General features: G+C 37.1%; 1 protein-coding gene across 3 annotated transcripts in view; it reads left to right on the top strand.

Annotated features, from left to right (window-relative positions):
• MEIS1 (Meis homeobox 1) overlaps positions 1-15,613 on the top strand; it is a 127,622-nt gene that overhangs the window by 105,949 nt on the left and 6,060 nt on the right. Inside the window, exon 10 of one of the 3 annotated variants that reach the window (XM_057497135.1) lies at positions 1,460-7,963. The exons of the other annotated variants lie outside the window; for them this stretch is intronic. Coding sequence (XP_057353118.1) covers positions 1,460-1,466 — 7 coding nt within the window. The 3' untranslated portion in view covers positions 1,467-7,963. Of the gene's footprint in view, positions 1-1,459; positions 7,964-15,613 lie in introns of those variants that run through there. 3 annotated transcript variants of the gene reach the window in all.

Here is a 15,613-nt window from a genome sequence, read left to right as displayed (position 1 = left end):
GGTAGGAGAAAGGAGAGAACTGGGAATGCCAGTTTGCAGACAGAAGTATTTCTTTCTGTTCAGTAAGTGTCAAAGATTAATATTACAGAATCTATGATTACATGGCCTAATCCATTTTGGTGAATAAATTTGTTCTTGATGTCCACTGTACCTACATTAATGGACCCTTCCCTGTTAGAGAGCCTGGGAGCCTTTGGGAAAGATTTCAGATATATTAAACCCCATTACAGAAAATGTAATTTCTGTCAATATAATCCCATGTATTCTTCAATTTAGTATTGCAGAGATAACAAGCTACTTACAATATATTTGCCTTTGGGGGATTAATTTACAAAGTGCACTATCTGCAAGACACAGACAGACTCACATAAGCATGGCTTGTAAGGGTTATCAATTTGTATGACCTTAACTCAGCCCTGGGAGATCAATGTTTGCAGCCCCCCTTTCACTGAGGTGCGTAGGGAACCAGGGGGAGACAATGCTCTAGCTATGTGGGTTACTAGGAGCTGGGCTGCTGCTGAGGTCTTTTGTTTGCCTCTTTTTACCTGCTATTGTATCTTAATTTTCAAGACTATTAATATTGTGTATATGAACTTAGTCTTTCAGGTTGTCCTGGACAATAATATAGGGTAGATCACCAATTTTGCAGGCATACCTAAATTCAAATATGTTTTCAAAGTTAAACTAATGAGACAATTTTAATATAATGGAGGCTGTACCAATGTTGTATTTCCCTGGGCAGTATTCCCGCTTGAGAGCCAAGGAGTGGCATCGGAGCGAGCTTTAATTAAGGCAGGCAAAGGCACTGTGGTTCAGTGATCTGTTACACATGCCATCTCTCTCCCTCCTCAGTGTTGCTAGCAAACTCCGTCCATAAACATTGCTACCAAAGAACAAATTCTAATGCAAGTTGTTGTCTACAGGTGGACAACCCTATGGGATATTTGCTGTGGAGGCAGGGGCAGCCCTGTGACACCAAGCAGTATGCGACTGTCATTTTCCTAGGTTTTGTGCACTGTGCTCACAATCTGACTTCATCAGTTTTGCAATTAGAAGGGGAAAAGAGGAACTTTAAAAAAAATTATAATACGTACCATATGATAACTTTTGATAGTGCTGCCCAGGTACAGAATGGAGTTATGTGAGTTGTAAACACAATTCTGTTCTCACCTGGCACTGTGCAATGTGCACAGGATTCTGTTGCATGTATATATGGAGTTAGAAGTGACTTCTGCTTACACTTCACTGCTTGGCATTTGGCAACTTTTGTTAGAGCATTTGCTCTAACAATTTGTGGTAGAGAATTTCTCTCAAGGAATGAAGTTGTAGAAGAGATCCTTTCTCTTAAGTTTGATGAATAATGACAGTCCCATGTTTGACTTGAGTTTTTAAAGGTTTACTGATTTTCATCCAAACCTTCTCCTTTAAAAGAGCTGATAATAAATTTCTTTCTCTTTAGGTTTTGAGTAGGAAACATGATGCAAAAATGGGGGAGCCCAGACGTACCATATTGACACAAAAGATGTCAGAGAATCTTCAACTGTGGCATACTTGAAGACTAAAAAAACAGCATGCCACTAAGTGGCTTCTGTTTTGCTTTATCATAATAAAAAATTACACAAAGCTCTTTTGAGAACTTGAAAGCATTTTTTCTGTATTGAGCATCAAGCCCAAGTAACTTACTTCTGGAAATAATAATTTAAAAAAAAATTTGCATTAGTATTTCCCTCTTCATTCAGCCACAACATTTAAAAATGTATGCCTTCCTTCTTGGATTTCTTAAAACTTGTCAACACACATGTACGTGTTTTGTACAGACTATGAGTCACTGTTGAAGAGATCTTATAAAATGCTGAAGGGCAGGTTGGGTGTAGATCAGTCAGAATTATTGGCAGCAACATAATGTATTGAAATACACAATATGAAAGTGAAAAAATATAAACTCATGCCTAGTTGTTAGCTTGTTATCGAAACCGTGGCCGAGGCAGCTTTAAGTTTTGATTGCAAAATGAGATAGGAAAAGTTTCGTGTGTTTTAATGGTTCTTTCATCCATGGCTGAACTAATTTTACACTTCTTTAATTGACATAACTGATATATACTACCGGCCTTGGCTAAAAGCAGATGGGATTTGTGGGGAGAAGAGACAACAGCGATAATTTAAATGTAAAACAAGAGGACAGATTTGATTGAGAGAAAATTTGGATTAAGAGAAATAGCTGCTGTAACTCTTACATTTGGTCTACTTATCAGAATGAAAACACAGAGGAGGAATCTTAAAATGGTTGGTATTTGGACTTAAAGGAATTCAGATCTGGGATGGAATGTGTAACTTATTAGATGAGACATCATAGGACAAGTCTCTGCCTCATAAATTTTTTGAGAATTGAGGCACTTATGTAAATAACTCGGGTACAAATATTTTTACCCAAAATTATCTAAATATTTGAGGTAACTATGTTTTTGTAAAAAATCAACCTCCATAACTTAATCGCCAAAATATTTCAATCTAGGATGTGGTGGTAGACTTCAACGCATAATAAGTCTTGAAATATTTGCTATAAATTGATGTATAAACTCTCTTTCTTTGTTCTCTCATTCCCAATTATGATTTGATCAAAAAATGATAAATAGTAACATTTGGGAGCTTTTGTCTTTTTATCGTTACTATTGTGGTTTTGATGAATATTTCTGTTCTACCAGCAGTGACAACATGTTATTAATGTGTTGAATATTTTAGTCATGTATGCAGAAACTGCCTAAATTTTGAGATTTAGGTCCTTAAATATTTAGGTAGAACTTTAAAGAAAACACATGTACACACACAAAGTCAATATTTGGTTCTGTTGTCTCCTAAATACACAACTTTATTTTTTCACATTGAAAAAGTGTGTGTAGAATGGTCAAATAAAACCCCCTTATGTGTTTTTGTAGTGAAGTTGCAGACCTGGGAATGCCAGGTGAGGAAACCCTATGCCTGGGATTCTGTCTTACCTGCTGGATGCCTCAGACGCGCCCTCAGCAGAGTTTCAGCCTAGGGTGTATTGAATACATTTTACACTTTGTTTACTGCTTCTCACCCAAACACTTTCCCATTAAGGCCTAAAGTTAAATGATTATTCCTTTATGCTCTCAGAGGGCAGTATGGATTTTAGGTGCAAAATATATAGTGTATGTGAAATATAGTAAGTATGTGGGCAGAAAAATCACACTCTGTCAATGGGGTGCATAAAATTCCGGGAGCATCCTGACATCCGAGGTGACACTTCATAGAACTAACGCAGCTCTGCAGTTCTCCAATTTAGTACACATAGCAGATTTTCCTAGTTACTTCATTTATTACATTCAAACCTGCAAAGCAGTCAGGCATCACTTCCCATTTATTATTAGTGGAGAAAAAAGGTATGTTATCCTCAGAGATTTATGCTACTGGCAGGTTAAAATGTAAACTTACTTTTTAAAAATAGGATCACCCTTATTATAATAAACAGATTCAACTGGTAAAGGTCAGGTTTCTTTCTGAGTTATGGTAATAACGTAGCAAATACTTTTATAAGTAATCAAAGATTCTATAAATATAGGTACCTGCATAGATGTAAATGTTAAAACATTCACAAATTATCCTTTCAACTTCTGTGATCGAAAAATCAATGGGGGGTCAAAGGGTTTCATAGAATTGCCCTGCTTTTTCTTCCAACATAATTTAATAATACATTTTACAGATGTTGTTTAAACATTAGGCACAGATTGTTTTGTCAATAAAGCTAAACAGAGGCATGACACAAAAGCAAGGAAAACAGATGTAAAGGAAAAAAAACAACAGGGCACCATGCAAAAAAGCGCTGGGTCATTTGTTTGCTATTCAACTACAAAATGAAAAGTGCAGGTTTTATAGTGATTTTGCTCCCCAGGAACCACCTAGGGATGGAACAACTTTACACACAAAGGTAATTTTATGAAGCAGGTGATTTAACTTTTTCTCTTGAGAATTTCAGTGTAACCTACATTTAAGGGAGACTTCCTCACTGATCAATAGAGTAACAGGTACAGTGTTTTAAAGAAGAAGCAGAAGGAGAAATATAGAGTAGCTCTCCAGCGTGCTTCAGAATGGGTTGTTGTTCTTCAAGCCACAGTTAATTGCTATGCTTTTCACCTGGAGTGTCAATTCTAATAATATTACCTTTTCAGTCACTTACTCTGGGCTTAGATTATCGCAATCAGTAATACTCACTAGATAAAATACTGTCTAGTTGCTCATAAGAAAATATTGAAATCAGTCAAAAAATGTTTAGCTTGCATATTGCCTGAGACAGAGCTGGCAAGGTGCCAGACAGGCTGGGTATTATTAGGAAAGCTGAGCAAATAGCTCACAGGGAAAAGAGCTACGAATTTAGAAACCTTCAGGTATTGTCATGTCAGAGAGTCTTAGGAGTTCAACAGACACCACTTTTGTCTTCAGATTTTAAAAAGTTCCTGCAAACAATCCTCTTTGAAGATGACTCTGCAGCTTGTTAATGTGTTGCTGTAAGTTTTACACTGTAAGTTTACTCAGAGGTTCCCCCACTGTGTTAAACCCCATCATTGACGCTGTGAGAGGTGGAAGCCCTTATGAAGGGGTAGGTGTTGGCCCACTGCTGGTTGGAAAAAGCCGCCACTTCCACCAAGGGACCCTGAGTCCAGGTGAGAAGAGAAACAGGAAGGTGTGGGATGTAGGCAGGTGGATTCGAAAGTACAAATACTGTTTTGTGTAATTGCTGTTTCTCCTCCAGCCAGCATTGTAAGAGTTTCTGAGCTTTTTCAGAGTGTGATGCCTGCAGCTGAGAGTATTACCACCTGAGAAAGTATCTCAGGACCACTTAGGGTTGGGGTTCAAGTGAGAGAGTTGGGAGTCTGATGTAGCCATCATGAACCAATGTTTCTGAGTATCTAGGATCCCTTTCAAGGCAGTGGTTGACTGTGAACAAGGTGTGTAGGTCAGCAGGACTTGTGGCAAATCCTTACTAAGTCAGATTTGTTGCCTTGGCACAAGTATGTCATCAGAGAAATGGAAAGAACTCCGTGTGTGTCATGCAGCCTGGCAGAGCAGGACTCGACTCCCGGGTACTTAACAGAGAGCGTGGAGGTGAGGGGCTGAGCGGCATCACCTCCATGGCCAAGGAGGAAGAACCTGGCACCCATAGGTGGCTGAGGAACAGATTCCCCTATAGGCATCATGACAGTAAACAGTTTACACAGGGCGAGTAAGGAGGGGAACTATGTGGGGAATGAACATTTCAAATCAAAATATTTCACCTGTTGGCCGCACCCCTCACTAGTTAGATGTGTGTCCTTGTTCAAGTCACTCGATCTCCACTGGCCACAGCTTCCTCTGCTTTAATGGGCCAGTAGGACTAATGAGTGAGACTGTAAGCCTCTTCCAGCTCCAGTTTTCTAGACTGTATAATAACGTAAACCAAAGAAAAAGTGAGGCTTCTGAAACTGATGCTGATTCCAGCTTTCTACAAAGAGTGGGGGGAAAACCCAGGTCCTTTGATAAAGACACAAACAGGAAAATTAATTAAAAAGTTATTTTCTTCATCTTAAATAAGCAAATCAAGCACTGTAAAATAAAAACTTAGATGAAATGAAACATTATTGCAAGACATGAAAAACGTGTGTGCTGTCATTTTAGGATTCATAATAAAGATAAATCAGTTGTTCGTAGCAGTGTGCTATGAGTCTATGAAGGGCATGACAGATAATAGGCTTGAAATTTCTGAAGTTATTGTACAGCAAAATTTGTTTTTTCCTCAGGCGTTCAATCTTTTTTCTCCAGTAATTTTGTACATGACAAACTTTTTAGTGGATGCATTAATAATCTATAAGTAATGGGTTGTCAGGTGTCAGTTAGATAAGATTAAAAGACTGCTTAAGCATTATCCATTTGTTTCTTTGCATGAGTTTTATAGGTCAGGAGAAAGAACTTTTTGGATTGTGGTTGTATGCGCGTACTGTCTCCCCCCCGCCCCCCACCCAGCACTTTGTCATTTGGCTCTACTCCCAGCGCACATGGAAGATTACATCAATGCCCCTATAGGAGCAGATTTGAAATTCGCACTGTGTGAATCAAGGGGACAAATTTCTCTGTCTTCTGTAAACTTATTTTAGTTTTTTTTTAAACGCTACCCTTTTTCTTCTCAAAGGAAACTTTGTAAGGGGAAACAGCCTCAGCTGAGAGGGACATTGACACTGTGTAGGCATTAGGAGTTTCCTAGTGAGTCAGGTTTTGGTCTATTCTTGTCAAATCTGTCTTAAGTATGTTTACATATAGTTTGCCTTTCTGGTATTTTCTGCTTGCACAGACCTGATCTCCACCTATTTTGTGTCAACAGTTGCTGAGGCTGGTGTTCGATGATTAACCATTGAGCACCAGAGCTTGGCTCTGTGCCCGCAGAGACCCCTTCTCTCCTCTCTCTTATGTCATCATCTTGCTGCAGGCTGCGCCTGCATAAAACAAACAGCATTTCTGAGTGGTTAAAAATCCGCCTGAAATATTAAAAAATGGGGCAAATGTTGCCTCCTTGTTGAATAAAACAATTTTCTCAAAAATGGATTGGAGCCAGGGCCTCGGAGGAAGGAAGCGTTGAGGCAAACGCTGCCATGGATCTGGTCTGTGGGGCTGCAGTGTGTGAATGTCTAGAGCTTTGTGGAGGGTTTTCTTTTGCTTCTTGTTTTAATTTTTTAAGGGAAAAGAGAACATTAAAAACAAAGCAAAAGTATTAAAACCCTCAAACAACACGGATGCTTGTAACTTTGCAAATATAGGGTTCTCCTGTTCATGCCTTCATTGCCGTCGGTATTTTCTTCTCTATTTCTGTTCTTAGGAGGCTTTTAAGCCTGACCCATTAATATGGGACATAATGAACTTTATCCGGCTCTTGACACCTGAACAATAACAAATAAACAAAAAACCTTAATTTGTTCCCATCCTTGAGGGTTCCCTTTTCCTTTTTACCCTCTTAACCAAGGTGGCTAAAGGACCTAATGCCTCACAAGATTAGATCCCATCACTGAAGGGAAAAAATATTTCCTTCTCAAGCTCATTAACTCTTCCAGGCCTGTGGGGATTATTGGTCTTGGGTTCTAAATCTAATTTAGCTTAAAAAAATGAATTTCCTGTCGTTGGAGAGATCTGGTTTAATATTGATAAAGTCATTATTTTTCAAGAATTGTATATTGCTTATGGATGGAAGTTAACTGCACCATGATTTGAAATATATATATTTAAGTTTACAGTATTTTCTACTCTGGCATGCTGATTTGAATGTAAATCAGTAGTTTTGAGAATTGTCCAGTTGAAAGCTTTTGTTGGCCTATATCCCTAGAACATTTGTTATGGTTGACTTTATTTGATCCCTAGTTTGGGTCAGAGTTCATATATATGTGAAAAGGGCAGGGGGCAGAATATGTTGAAAAAGCCGATGGAAAGAATTGTACATGTCCAAAGATGTCAGATCTCAGCCCCCACGGCTTATCACCTGGCAGTACTATTTACAGACAGGGAAGTACAATAGGTTTTGGCAAGGACTCCCATCATCAGAGCCAAGTGGGGGCTGAAAGGGACTGGGGTCCAGAAAAGGCGTATCAGAATTCTTCTGAGTGATTGTAGTATTAAAAAGCTGATTGAGAATTAACTTTGGATTTGAGACATGCTGTCTCTTTGGAAATTGCAAATAAGAAAGAGATGTGAGATTTTGAATTTTATCAAAAGGGAGCATGGATTAAAATTTTAGGAACACCTTGCTGCAGAATGGAGGAGCAAGTCCTGGGTGGGAATTATGCATTATTTGACAGATGAGGTTCAGAGCCTTCCAGTGTTATGCTGCTAATTAGAGGCAAGAATGGGTTGATTCCTAGTCCAGTGCTTCTTTCATTGCACCATTAATTATTTATTTTTAACAGCTTTATTGAGATATAATTCACCCATTTAAAATGTGCAATTCAGTGGCTTTTAGTATATTCACAGATATGTGCAACCATCCCAGTAGTCAATTTTAGAACAATTCCACTACCTCAAAAAGAAATATACCACCTTGTATCCTTTAGCTATTACCCCTCCCCATTCTTCCATCCCAACTCTACCACTAATCTACTTCCTGTCTCTATAGATCTGCCTATTCCAGACATTCCTCGTAGATGTGAGCATTTTAATACATGGCCTTTTGTATTAGAAAGACTGACTTCTTTCACTTAGAATGTTTTCCAGTTTCATCCATGTTGTGCTTGTCTCATCAGTACTTCATTCTTCTTTAAGGCTGAATGTTGTTCCACTGTATGGATATACTGCCTTTTGTTTATCTATTCATCAGTTGGTAGAAATTTGAGTTGTTTCTACCTTTTCTGCCATAAACATTCCTGCACAAGTTCTTGTGTAAGTACTTATTTTTGAGGGTCAAAATGACAATATCCCAACAAAGCCATCTTAGGTTTTGCAAAATTTGTAAAAAGAGCAAGGCACCGTTCATAAACATTAACTCACTTGATCATCACAATTCCAGCAAGTGGCAGTCTTCCTACTTAGATCTCGTACTCTTCTGGCTAGACACAGCTCTAACTCTCCCTGCCTGAGGGCCAGTGTTTTGACTGTTATAATTCTGAGTAATATTGTTCAAAGGAAAAGATAGCTACTCAGAAACATTCTTCAAACTTCCCCCAGTGTGACTCAGATGGCCATCAACATTTTTTCCAAAGATTTGACAAGTTTGAGAAGGAGGTCATTTTCTAAGTTGTATTGTCCTCATTTGAGTGAATTTGTCATATACCTCAACTGAGAAATTTTTGCCTGTAGTATACATGATTCCATTTTCATTAGAGTCCTGCAGATTACGTATTGATATATCTTACATACAGTTTAGGCTTGAAGCTTTACTGATTGAAACAAGTTACAGAACATTCTAAAGAACAGAGACAGGGCTGCTTTCAAATCAAGGCATCTTCATTGTGTCATTCTGTAGCCTAATCTGTTACCAGGTGAAAGTAGAAATCAAGCTAAACTGTGAGACATCTTACGTTGGCACAAGTGGAGAATCCAGGCCTGGGAAGGTTTTAGTTATTGAGGGCTTGGATTACTGAGGCAATTAAAGGAGATATTCTCAGAGTTACTCCAAGATGGTGCTGTGCACCAAACGTATGCCAGGCTGGTAAACATTCTAACACAAGGTTTTAATTCGTATCATCCCAAGGAAATTTTCTTTGGAAAAAAGTGCATATTTGATCAATAGGGCAGCCATACAGCCCAATTCCCTAGGACATTTATGGTTTATGCCTATTTTCCAGTGTAATTATTAACAGTGTTCCTTTACTCTCAAAAGTGTCCCAGTTTATAATACTCTATATTAACTACACTTCAATTACAAGAGTGTCCCAGTTTAAATTAGAAATTATGTGGTCATCCTATTTATAATGGAGATTGGTAGAAAATTAGGACTTGTTTTAAATAAATATTTTTATTCTGTACTGTTTAAGGAATGTTTTTACAGTTATATTGACTTTATGCAAATATGGGGGGATTAGAATTTATATGGTACAGCTTAAATCAAAGAGAGACACGTCTGTTCTTTGAAGATACTATTATATGTGTTTTAACTCTTTCATTACTACAGGTTTTGCCATATTATGCTAGATTGCTGTATTGCTTATTCACTGTGCTAGTAACACTTTAATTCCATATGCCTTAGGTAAACCACTATTCTTCTTATATTTATATAGTTATACAAACTCAGATTGGCAAACTGTCACATACAAGCAAATATTTTATAAATGCCGTTTTGCTACATACATTTTATGTCAAGGGATACTTAAGCTATTTTTAATGGTGGGTATTTCTTACGCTTGGCCTGACAAGATATCCTCAGTTTATTCCACTGAGTTTGGAGCCTTGTGCTATAGTGATCTAGAAGACAGGACACAGTTACAAAAGAAATGGAGACCCTCCCACCCCCGCCCTGTCCCCACTAAGAGAGTCACCCTTGCTTTCAATGCAGATCAGACTAAAGGATTTAATAAGGATTTTATTTTAGAATTAAAAATTTGTTTTACAATTTACTTCCAAGGAAAACTTTCTGTAATATATAACCAACCAAGGGATGGAGTACCTGAAAGTTATTTCAAGATCTGAAGTCCAAACTGATACATGAGTCTTGTTATTAGTTTGCATTAAATTTTTCAACTAATTAATGACTATTTCTTTGAAGAAATTTGTATGTGTGATTAACTTCCTCAGTTGTCTTAGACAAGTTCAGCTCTTCCTAGAGCAAATGGACAAATATACTCATCACTGCTTAGAGAAGGGGAACCTTCTCAACCCACTGAGTGATGGGCTTATTGTGATCTGAGCAAATTCCAACATTATGTTTCTAGAGGGCTGCAGAGTGGAACATGTGCTCCCCTCTCCCCTCCCTTAGACACACAGATGATGTATTGCAGTCCTGGAACCGTCAGATCCAGAGGAGGTTGAGAAACTGGAAAAAGGTGCCAAAAACATGATTTCATAAGGTTTGACTTGAGATTGAGTCAGCTTTCTTGAGCGTCTTAAAATCATGTTTCATGAAATTTTATTTCACAGAGAAAGGGAGTGTGGAAGGCTTGGACCCTGAAGACTGCTGGTCATGGATCATTAAATCCAATAAGTAAAATGTAAATCTAAAATGAGTAATTCCAGCGAAAGACTTTGAGGTTGATTTCAATTCAAAGAACAGAGAGTTATTTGAGAGATAGCTAGAACATCTCCCTGAAGGGTTTGTTTATAAAATAGGCCTTAGGGTTGTTAGGAAATGCTGACTTCAAAAAAATGTAGTGTATATAGTTTTATTTAAATGATTGTGATAAAGCTGAAAGAAATGCTACATCAAGGAACTTATGGAATAGACAAAGGACAAAATTCTAGAATTCAGCAAATTCCCAATGTGAAATTTTATAATAATTTGAAGATTTTCCACAAGGCTTAATTCTATAAAAATATGTATGGAAATTACCTAAATGAACTACATATCAATTATTATATTTGTATGTCATTTATTTCAGTTGAATAAATAGTGCATATAATCATCAGTACTTATACTTAAGAATGCATAGTATACATTTTATTGTTATTTAATTATGTATGTAAGCATTTCTAACTAAAAATGTTAAAGGTGACTAAAATATATACTCCCTTTAATGGATAGTGACAGTGTAGGAAGGTATCTTAACATATCACATGCTATTTAATGAAATCTTTTCTTTAATATTTAGTTGATAATTTCAACTTCTTGGACATAGGAAGGTGTTGTGAAATGGTATTTCTCCATACTTAAATGGCCTCCCACCTCCCTGCTGACTCTTCACTTATGCCTTGTTGGTAAGAAGCACTCTGGGGATGACTGGGAGTCATGTCATTGTTTGGAAAAAACAGCAGTTTGAGTTTATGTGGTTCCTGAGTTGGCTGTGGCATGCTACAGTAACAAAATGTGGACTCCCATAATCATCAGTGAGTAAGTAGGGCGGTAAACACTGAGGAACGAAATTGAGTAAAGATGAAGATGCCTTTTCTGAAAGTGAGCAAGCAATTTTTCCTTAGCTGTGTTAGTATTACAGAGAACCCTATGAGGAAGACAAAGGATACACGTGTATAGGAAAAGGGCAAAGCTATGTGGAAAATGTTGCTTGTGGACCTGGAACACTGTATCTTGTGTTTTGGTGCTAACGGATGCCTACTCTGTTCTTTCCACCCCTCCTGATTCTCAGGAAGAGGAAACTAAACTTAGCAATCCAGTTTTGTGGGGGAGTAACCAGGGTGAGGAGTTGAGGATAAACTGAAGGACAAAGGTCAAGTTCAGAAAGCTGATCTACCAGATCTTGCTCAGAAATTTACACAGGTATCCAAAGACAGAGAATGAAAGGAGCTACATGGAGTTGGCAGAATGAAAAACATTTAAAAGTCTAATGACACGTAAGCATCTAGGGGGCAAAGACAAGAAAGAATAAAGCAAAATTCCCTGTATTTCTTTTTAGCCTAAGTCAGGATCATCTCCTGTTCTCCTTGTCTGATTCCTAATAAAAAAGTGCAAAGAATAAAATTCAACTTTGAGATGATACCATGTCTCAGATTTTAAAGATTTTGTTCTCCGTTCAAACTCCCACTCCCCCTTATTAGGACTTGGGTCCTAAACAAATAATTAGGTATAAAGAAATACACTGCTGTTGATTTTAGCGTGGAATAAAGCTATAAAGCCAATCCTTAGTCTTCTTTTCCTTTGTAAAACCTCTTGTTTTGAGAAAGGAGATAGCTTGGTCAAAGGAAGAAATTCGAATCTGTGATTCTGTGAAAGAAGGAAATATAAGAATTATTTCCCTAATTCAGTCTTTTACCACCTATGGGGTGTCCGATTCTTAAAGAGTACTTTGCAAAAGAAGATTGTGTTTACAATGGAAAAATGGGACTTAAAAAAATACATACCTTGATGTTCAGAATGTAATATGGAAAGACAAACAGGATGTTTCCCAACCTTAAAGCATATTTAACTGAAAGGCTTACCTTTTCAAAAGTCCAATTTATGGCACATTTGATCTTCATTCCATTACACCAAGGTGCCAAACTATTCTAATAAGAAAAACTGTCCTGTTGCCAGGTACTCCTGACATTATGCATCTGAGTTTCAAGGGCTGTAATGTTTGGACATCATTTATAAAATTGTAAGTTTTATCTTACATTTTTAAACTAACAAACTTTTTAAGGAGACCTTATCCATACAGAAAGTTCTAAAGACTTTGTGTATCTCGTGGGTATATTGTATCCTAAACTATTTTGTGGTTGTTGGAGAATGTTATTTTTTATTGTACATTCAAATTGGAATTTTGTCATTCCCTGTTTTATTTCTCTTGAGAAACACTGTTTCTTCCTATGTTCAAACTCTAATATATATATATTTATGTACTTACACATAAATATATATATATATTTAAACACACATATATGTGCTTAACTATTTTACTGATGCTTCTTGAAATGCCAGTGTTTTATGAAGGAAATATGTTCCTGTAAGTTCACATAAAATCTAAAGGTCTTTTTTTGGTTTAGTGTTTAGAAAATTCTTGATAACTTAGAATCTTTCACAATGGAAAGTAAAGCATTCTGTCACAAAAGCAGGGAGGATGAGACATAAGGTCAAAGGGCACTGTAGAAACAAACAGCTGGACCAGTTTATTTAAACAGATACAGGGATGGGGGAACTGACCTCTGTTTGACTTATAGTGGGAGGAGCAAGAATGTCATTTTATTACTTTGCCCAGAAGGAAAATGTTTTTATATCTGAATTCACCCTGAAGCCATCTAAGCACATGGCTTTGCTATATGTATCGTAATTCCAATGAGAGTACATATAAGAAAGTCTAGGATAACAATAAAATACACTAAAGAGAATCAAGTGTTGAGATGGTTTTAAGATTAAAAAGGTGAGGTTTTTTTCTAATAAAATATTTAGCTACTTGCATAGTTACTTATGGATAAAGGTGTCCACCATGACCCCACATAATATTATCACTGTTTCATATACATGTAGGAATTGTACTTTAGAAACATTCTAAGAGTTTACTATGTCCTATATGTATGGAAATGTTCATTATATTGAAAAAAGATTTGTTTAAGTATTCAAGAGTGAGAAGTTCCAAGTATACCTAATGTGCTCAGAATTCATTCAGACAAAGTGATTAGATATTCTTAGGTTTTCGATGTTTTTAAAAAATTTTTATATTTAAAAAATATAAATTAATGAAAAGATTTCCATCTTCATATCCACATATCCATTAGGTAGCCTTCATCTGTTTTGTCAGTAACCACAAATGGTTATTGCCACCAAAAGAGAAGTAAATAGCACCTAGTTAGTAGTACCTGGGGGCCCTCAGCTGAGAGGCTGTAGAGAGGTGTTAGCTCTCTGCATGGGGACCACCAGCAGGCCCCAAGACGTGTAACTGCATTTAGTGTTGTCTGCTGAAAACCTTCAGAGGCACACCGACAGATGGCACCCTGAGCAGAGACGAGCCAAGTCATGAGTGGACTCAAAATTCTAGAAGAGCACACATTCTAGAAGGAACTTGTTAACAATCATGGATGTTTAACTTAGAGAGAGAGGAGGGGAGAAGCCTATGGGGCATGATGGCTATAATTTAAGTATTTGAAAAGCTATCTTGAAGAAGTGGTATTAGAATTGTTTAAATTACCCCAAGGAGTAGTCCTGGGGAGACGACTTCAGATTGAGTAAGACAGAACCTTCTAATAAGTTGCCTTGTCCATAAATAGGGTGGACTCTCAGTAAGGTGGCAGGTGCTCTATTAGAAGCAGTCCAGCAGAGGCTACCCATCTCCTTGGTGGGGATATCAGAGGGGATTGATAGCAGTGACCAGGCTATGATGGTTAAAGCCCTTTAAACTTGAGGTGTAATTTTTCTGTGATTCTATGGGTTCAACAGTCACACATTCAAACCTCAGTTGATCATTATGAACTGGTCTTTGGAAATCTGAATGTTTGCACATGAAAGAGGCAAGCTTTGGAATACAGGTAACTCAAGTCATGGAATCTTCTTATGTGTAGCCATCTTTGTCTATACACACAAGCAATACAGTCATCAAAATCCCTAGTCTACAAAAAGTTCAGTCTCGCTTATTCCCAGATTCAACAGTAGGGCTGTTGCCAGTGGTGACTGGTTCAAAACCAGCTCATTTTTAATATCTATTCAGTCTGGAATATTCTATTTGGGTGGCATAAAGTGGCCATGCTCTGGTCAGGACATTGGAGAGGGGGAGCTCGCTACCAGTTGCCAGCTGTGTGTCATTCATCAAATTATTAACATCTCTTGGGTAACATGTGCCCTCAAATAAGTCACTTAATTTCTCTGTGTCTTGGCTTCTCATCTGGTAAAATGCATTCTTCCTATTTTTTGATAGGTAATACAAATCATATCCACAAAATAGTGTGTTTTTAAAAGAACACTTAAAAGTTATCAGAGTTCCTTCCCTCTCAGAGCCTGAAGATTATAAAAGTGCCATAGATAAAGAGCTGTTTCTTGCTCTCTTACCTATGTTAGTTGCTATGAAAATTACTTTTAGTATATGCAGAATATTAATACTAAATAATTTTCTGATTGGTCATGCAGTGAAGGCAGCTAATGAAAAAGCAGATTTTTTTTTCATTTTAATTGGTTATTTCACATGGTGTTTGTGCTACACCTGTGCTTATAATGAGAATGGAGAATTAATCTAACCTTCTGCTCACATGATTCCAATTTTCATGGTTTATACAAGATAATGATAACCTGATTTGCAACACAATTTGTTGTAGATCTGTGTTTTAAATATTTTTATTAGCAGTTCAGGGACTCTATACAAGAACTGATATAATGTACATTGCCAATAAGAATTAGCACCAATGGTGTCCTTTTAGTTAGACTCTAGTTTCATTATTTATTTTAATTTTCAGATAATGAAAGAACATAAGGATATATGATGTTGGGAATCTTAAAATGTCACAATTTATGCATTCTTTATTTTAAAACCTTGTCCCTGTCTGTTTGATGGTTTGGTTTTTAGGAACTATTTTCCTT

This window comes from Manis pentadactyla, chromosome 2, assembly GCF_030020395.1.
Source record: "Manis pentadactyla isolate mManPen7 chromosome 2, mManPen7.hap1, whole genome shotgun sequence".
In the NCBI taxonomy this organism is placed as follows: Eukaryota; Metazoa; Chordata; class Mammalia; order Pholidota; family Manidae; genus Manis; species Manis pentadactyla.
Note: the sequence above shows the minus strand (reverse complement) of the source record. Positions and strands in the feature narration are given on the sequence as shown.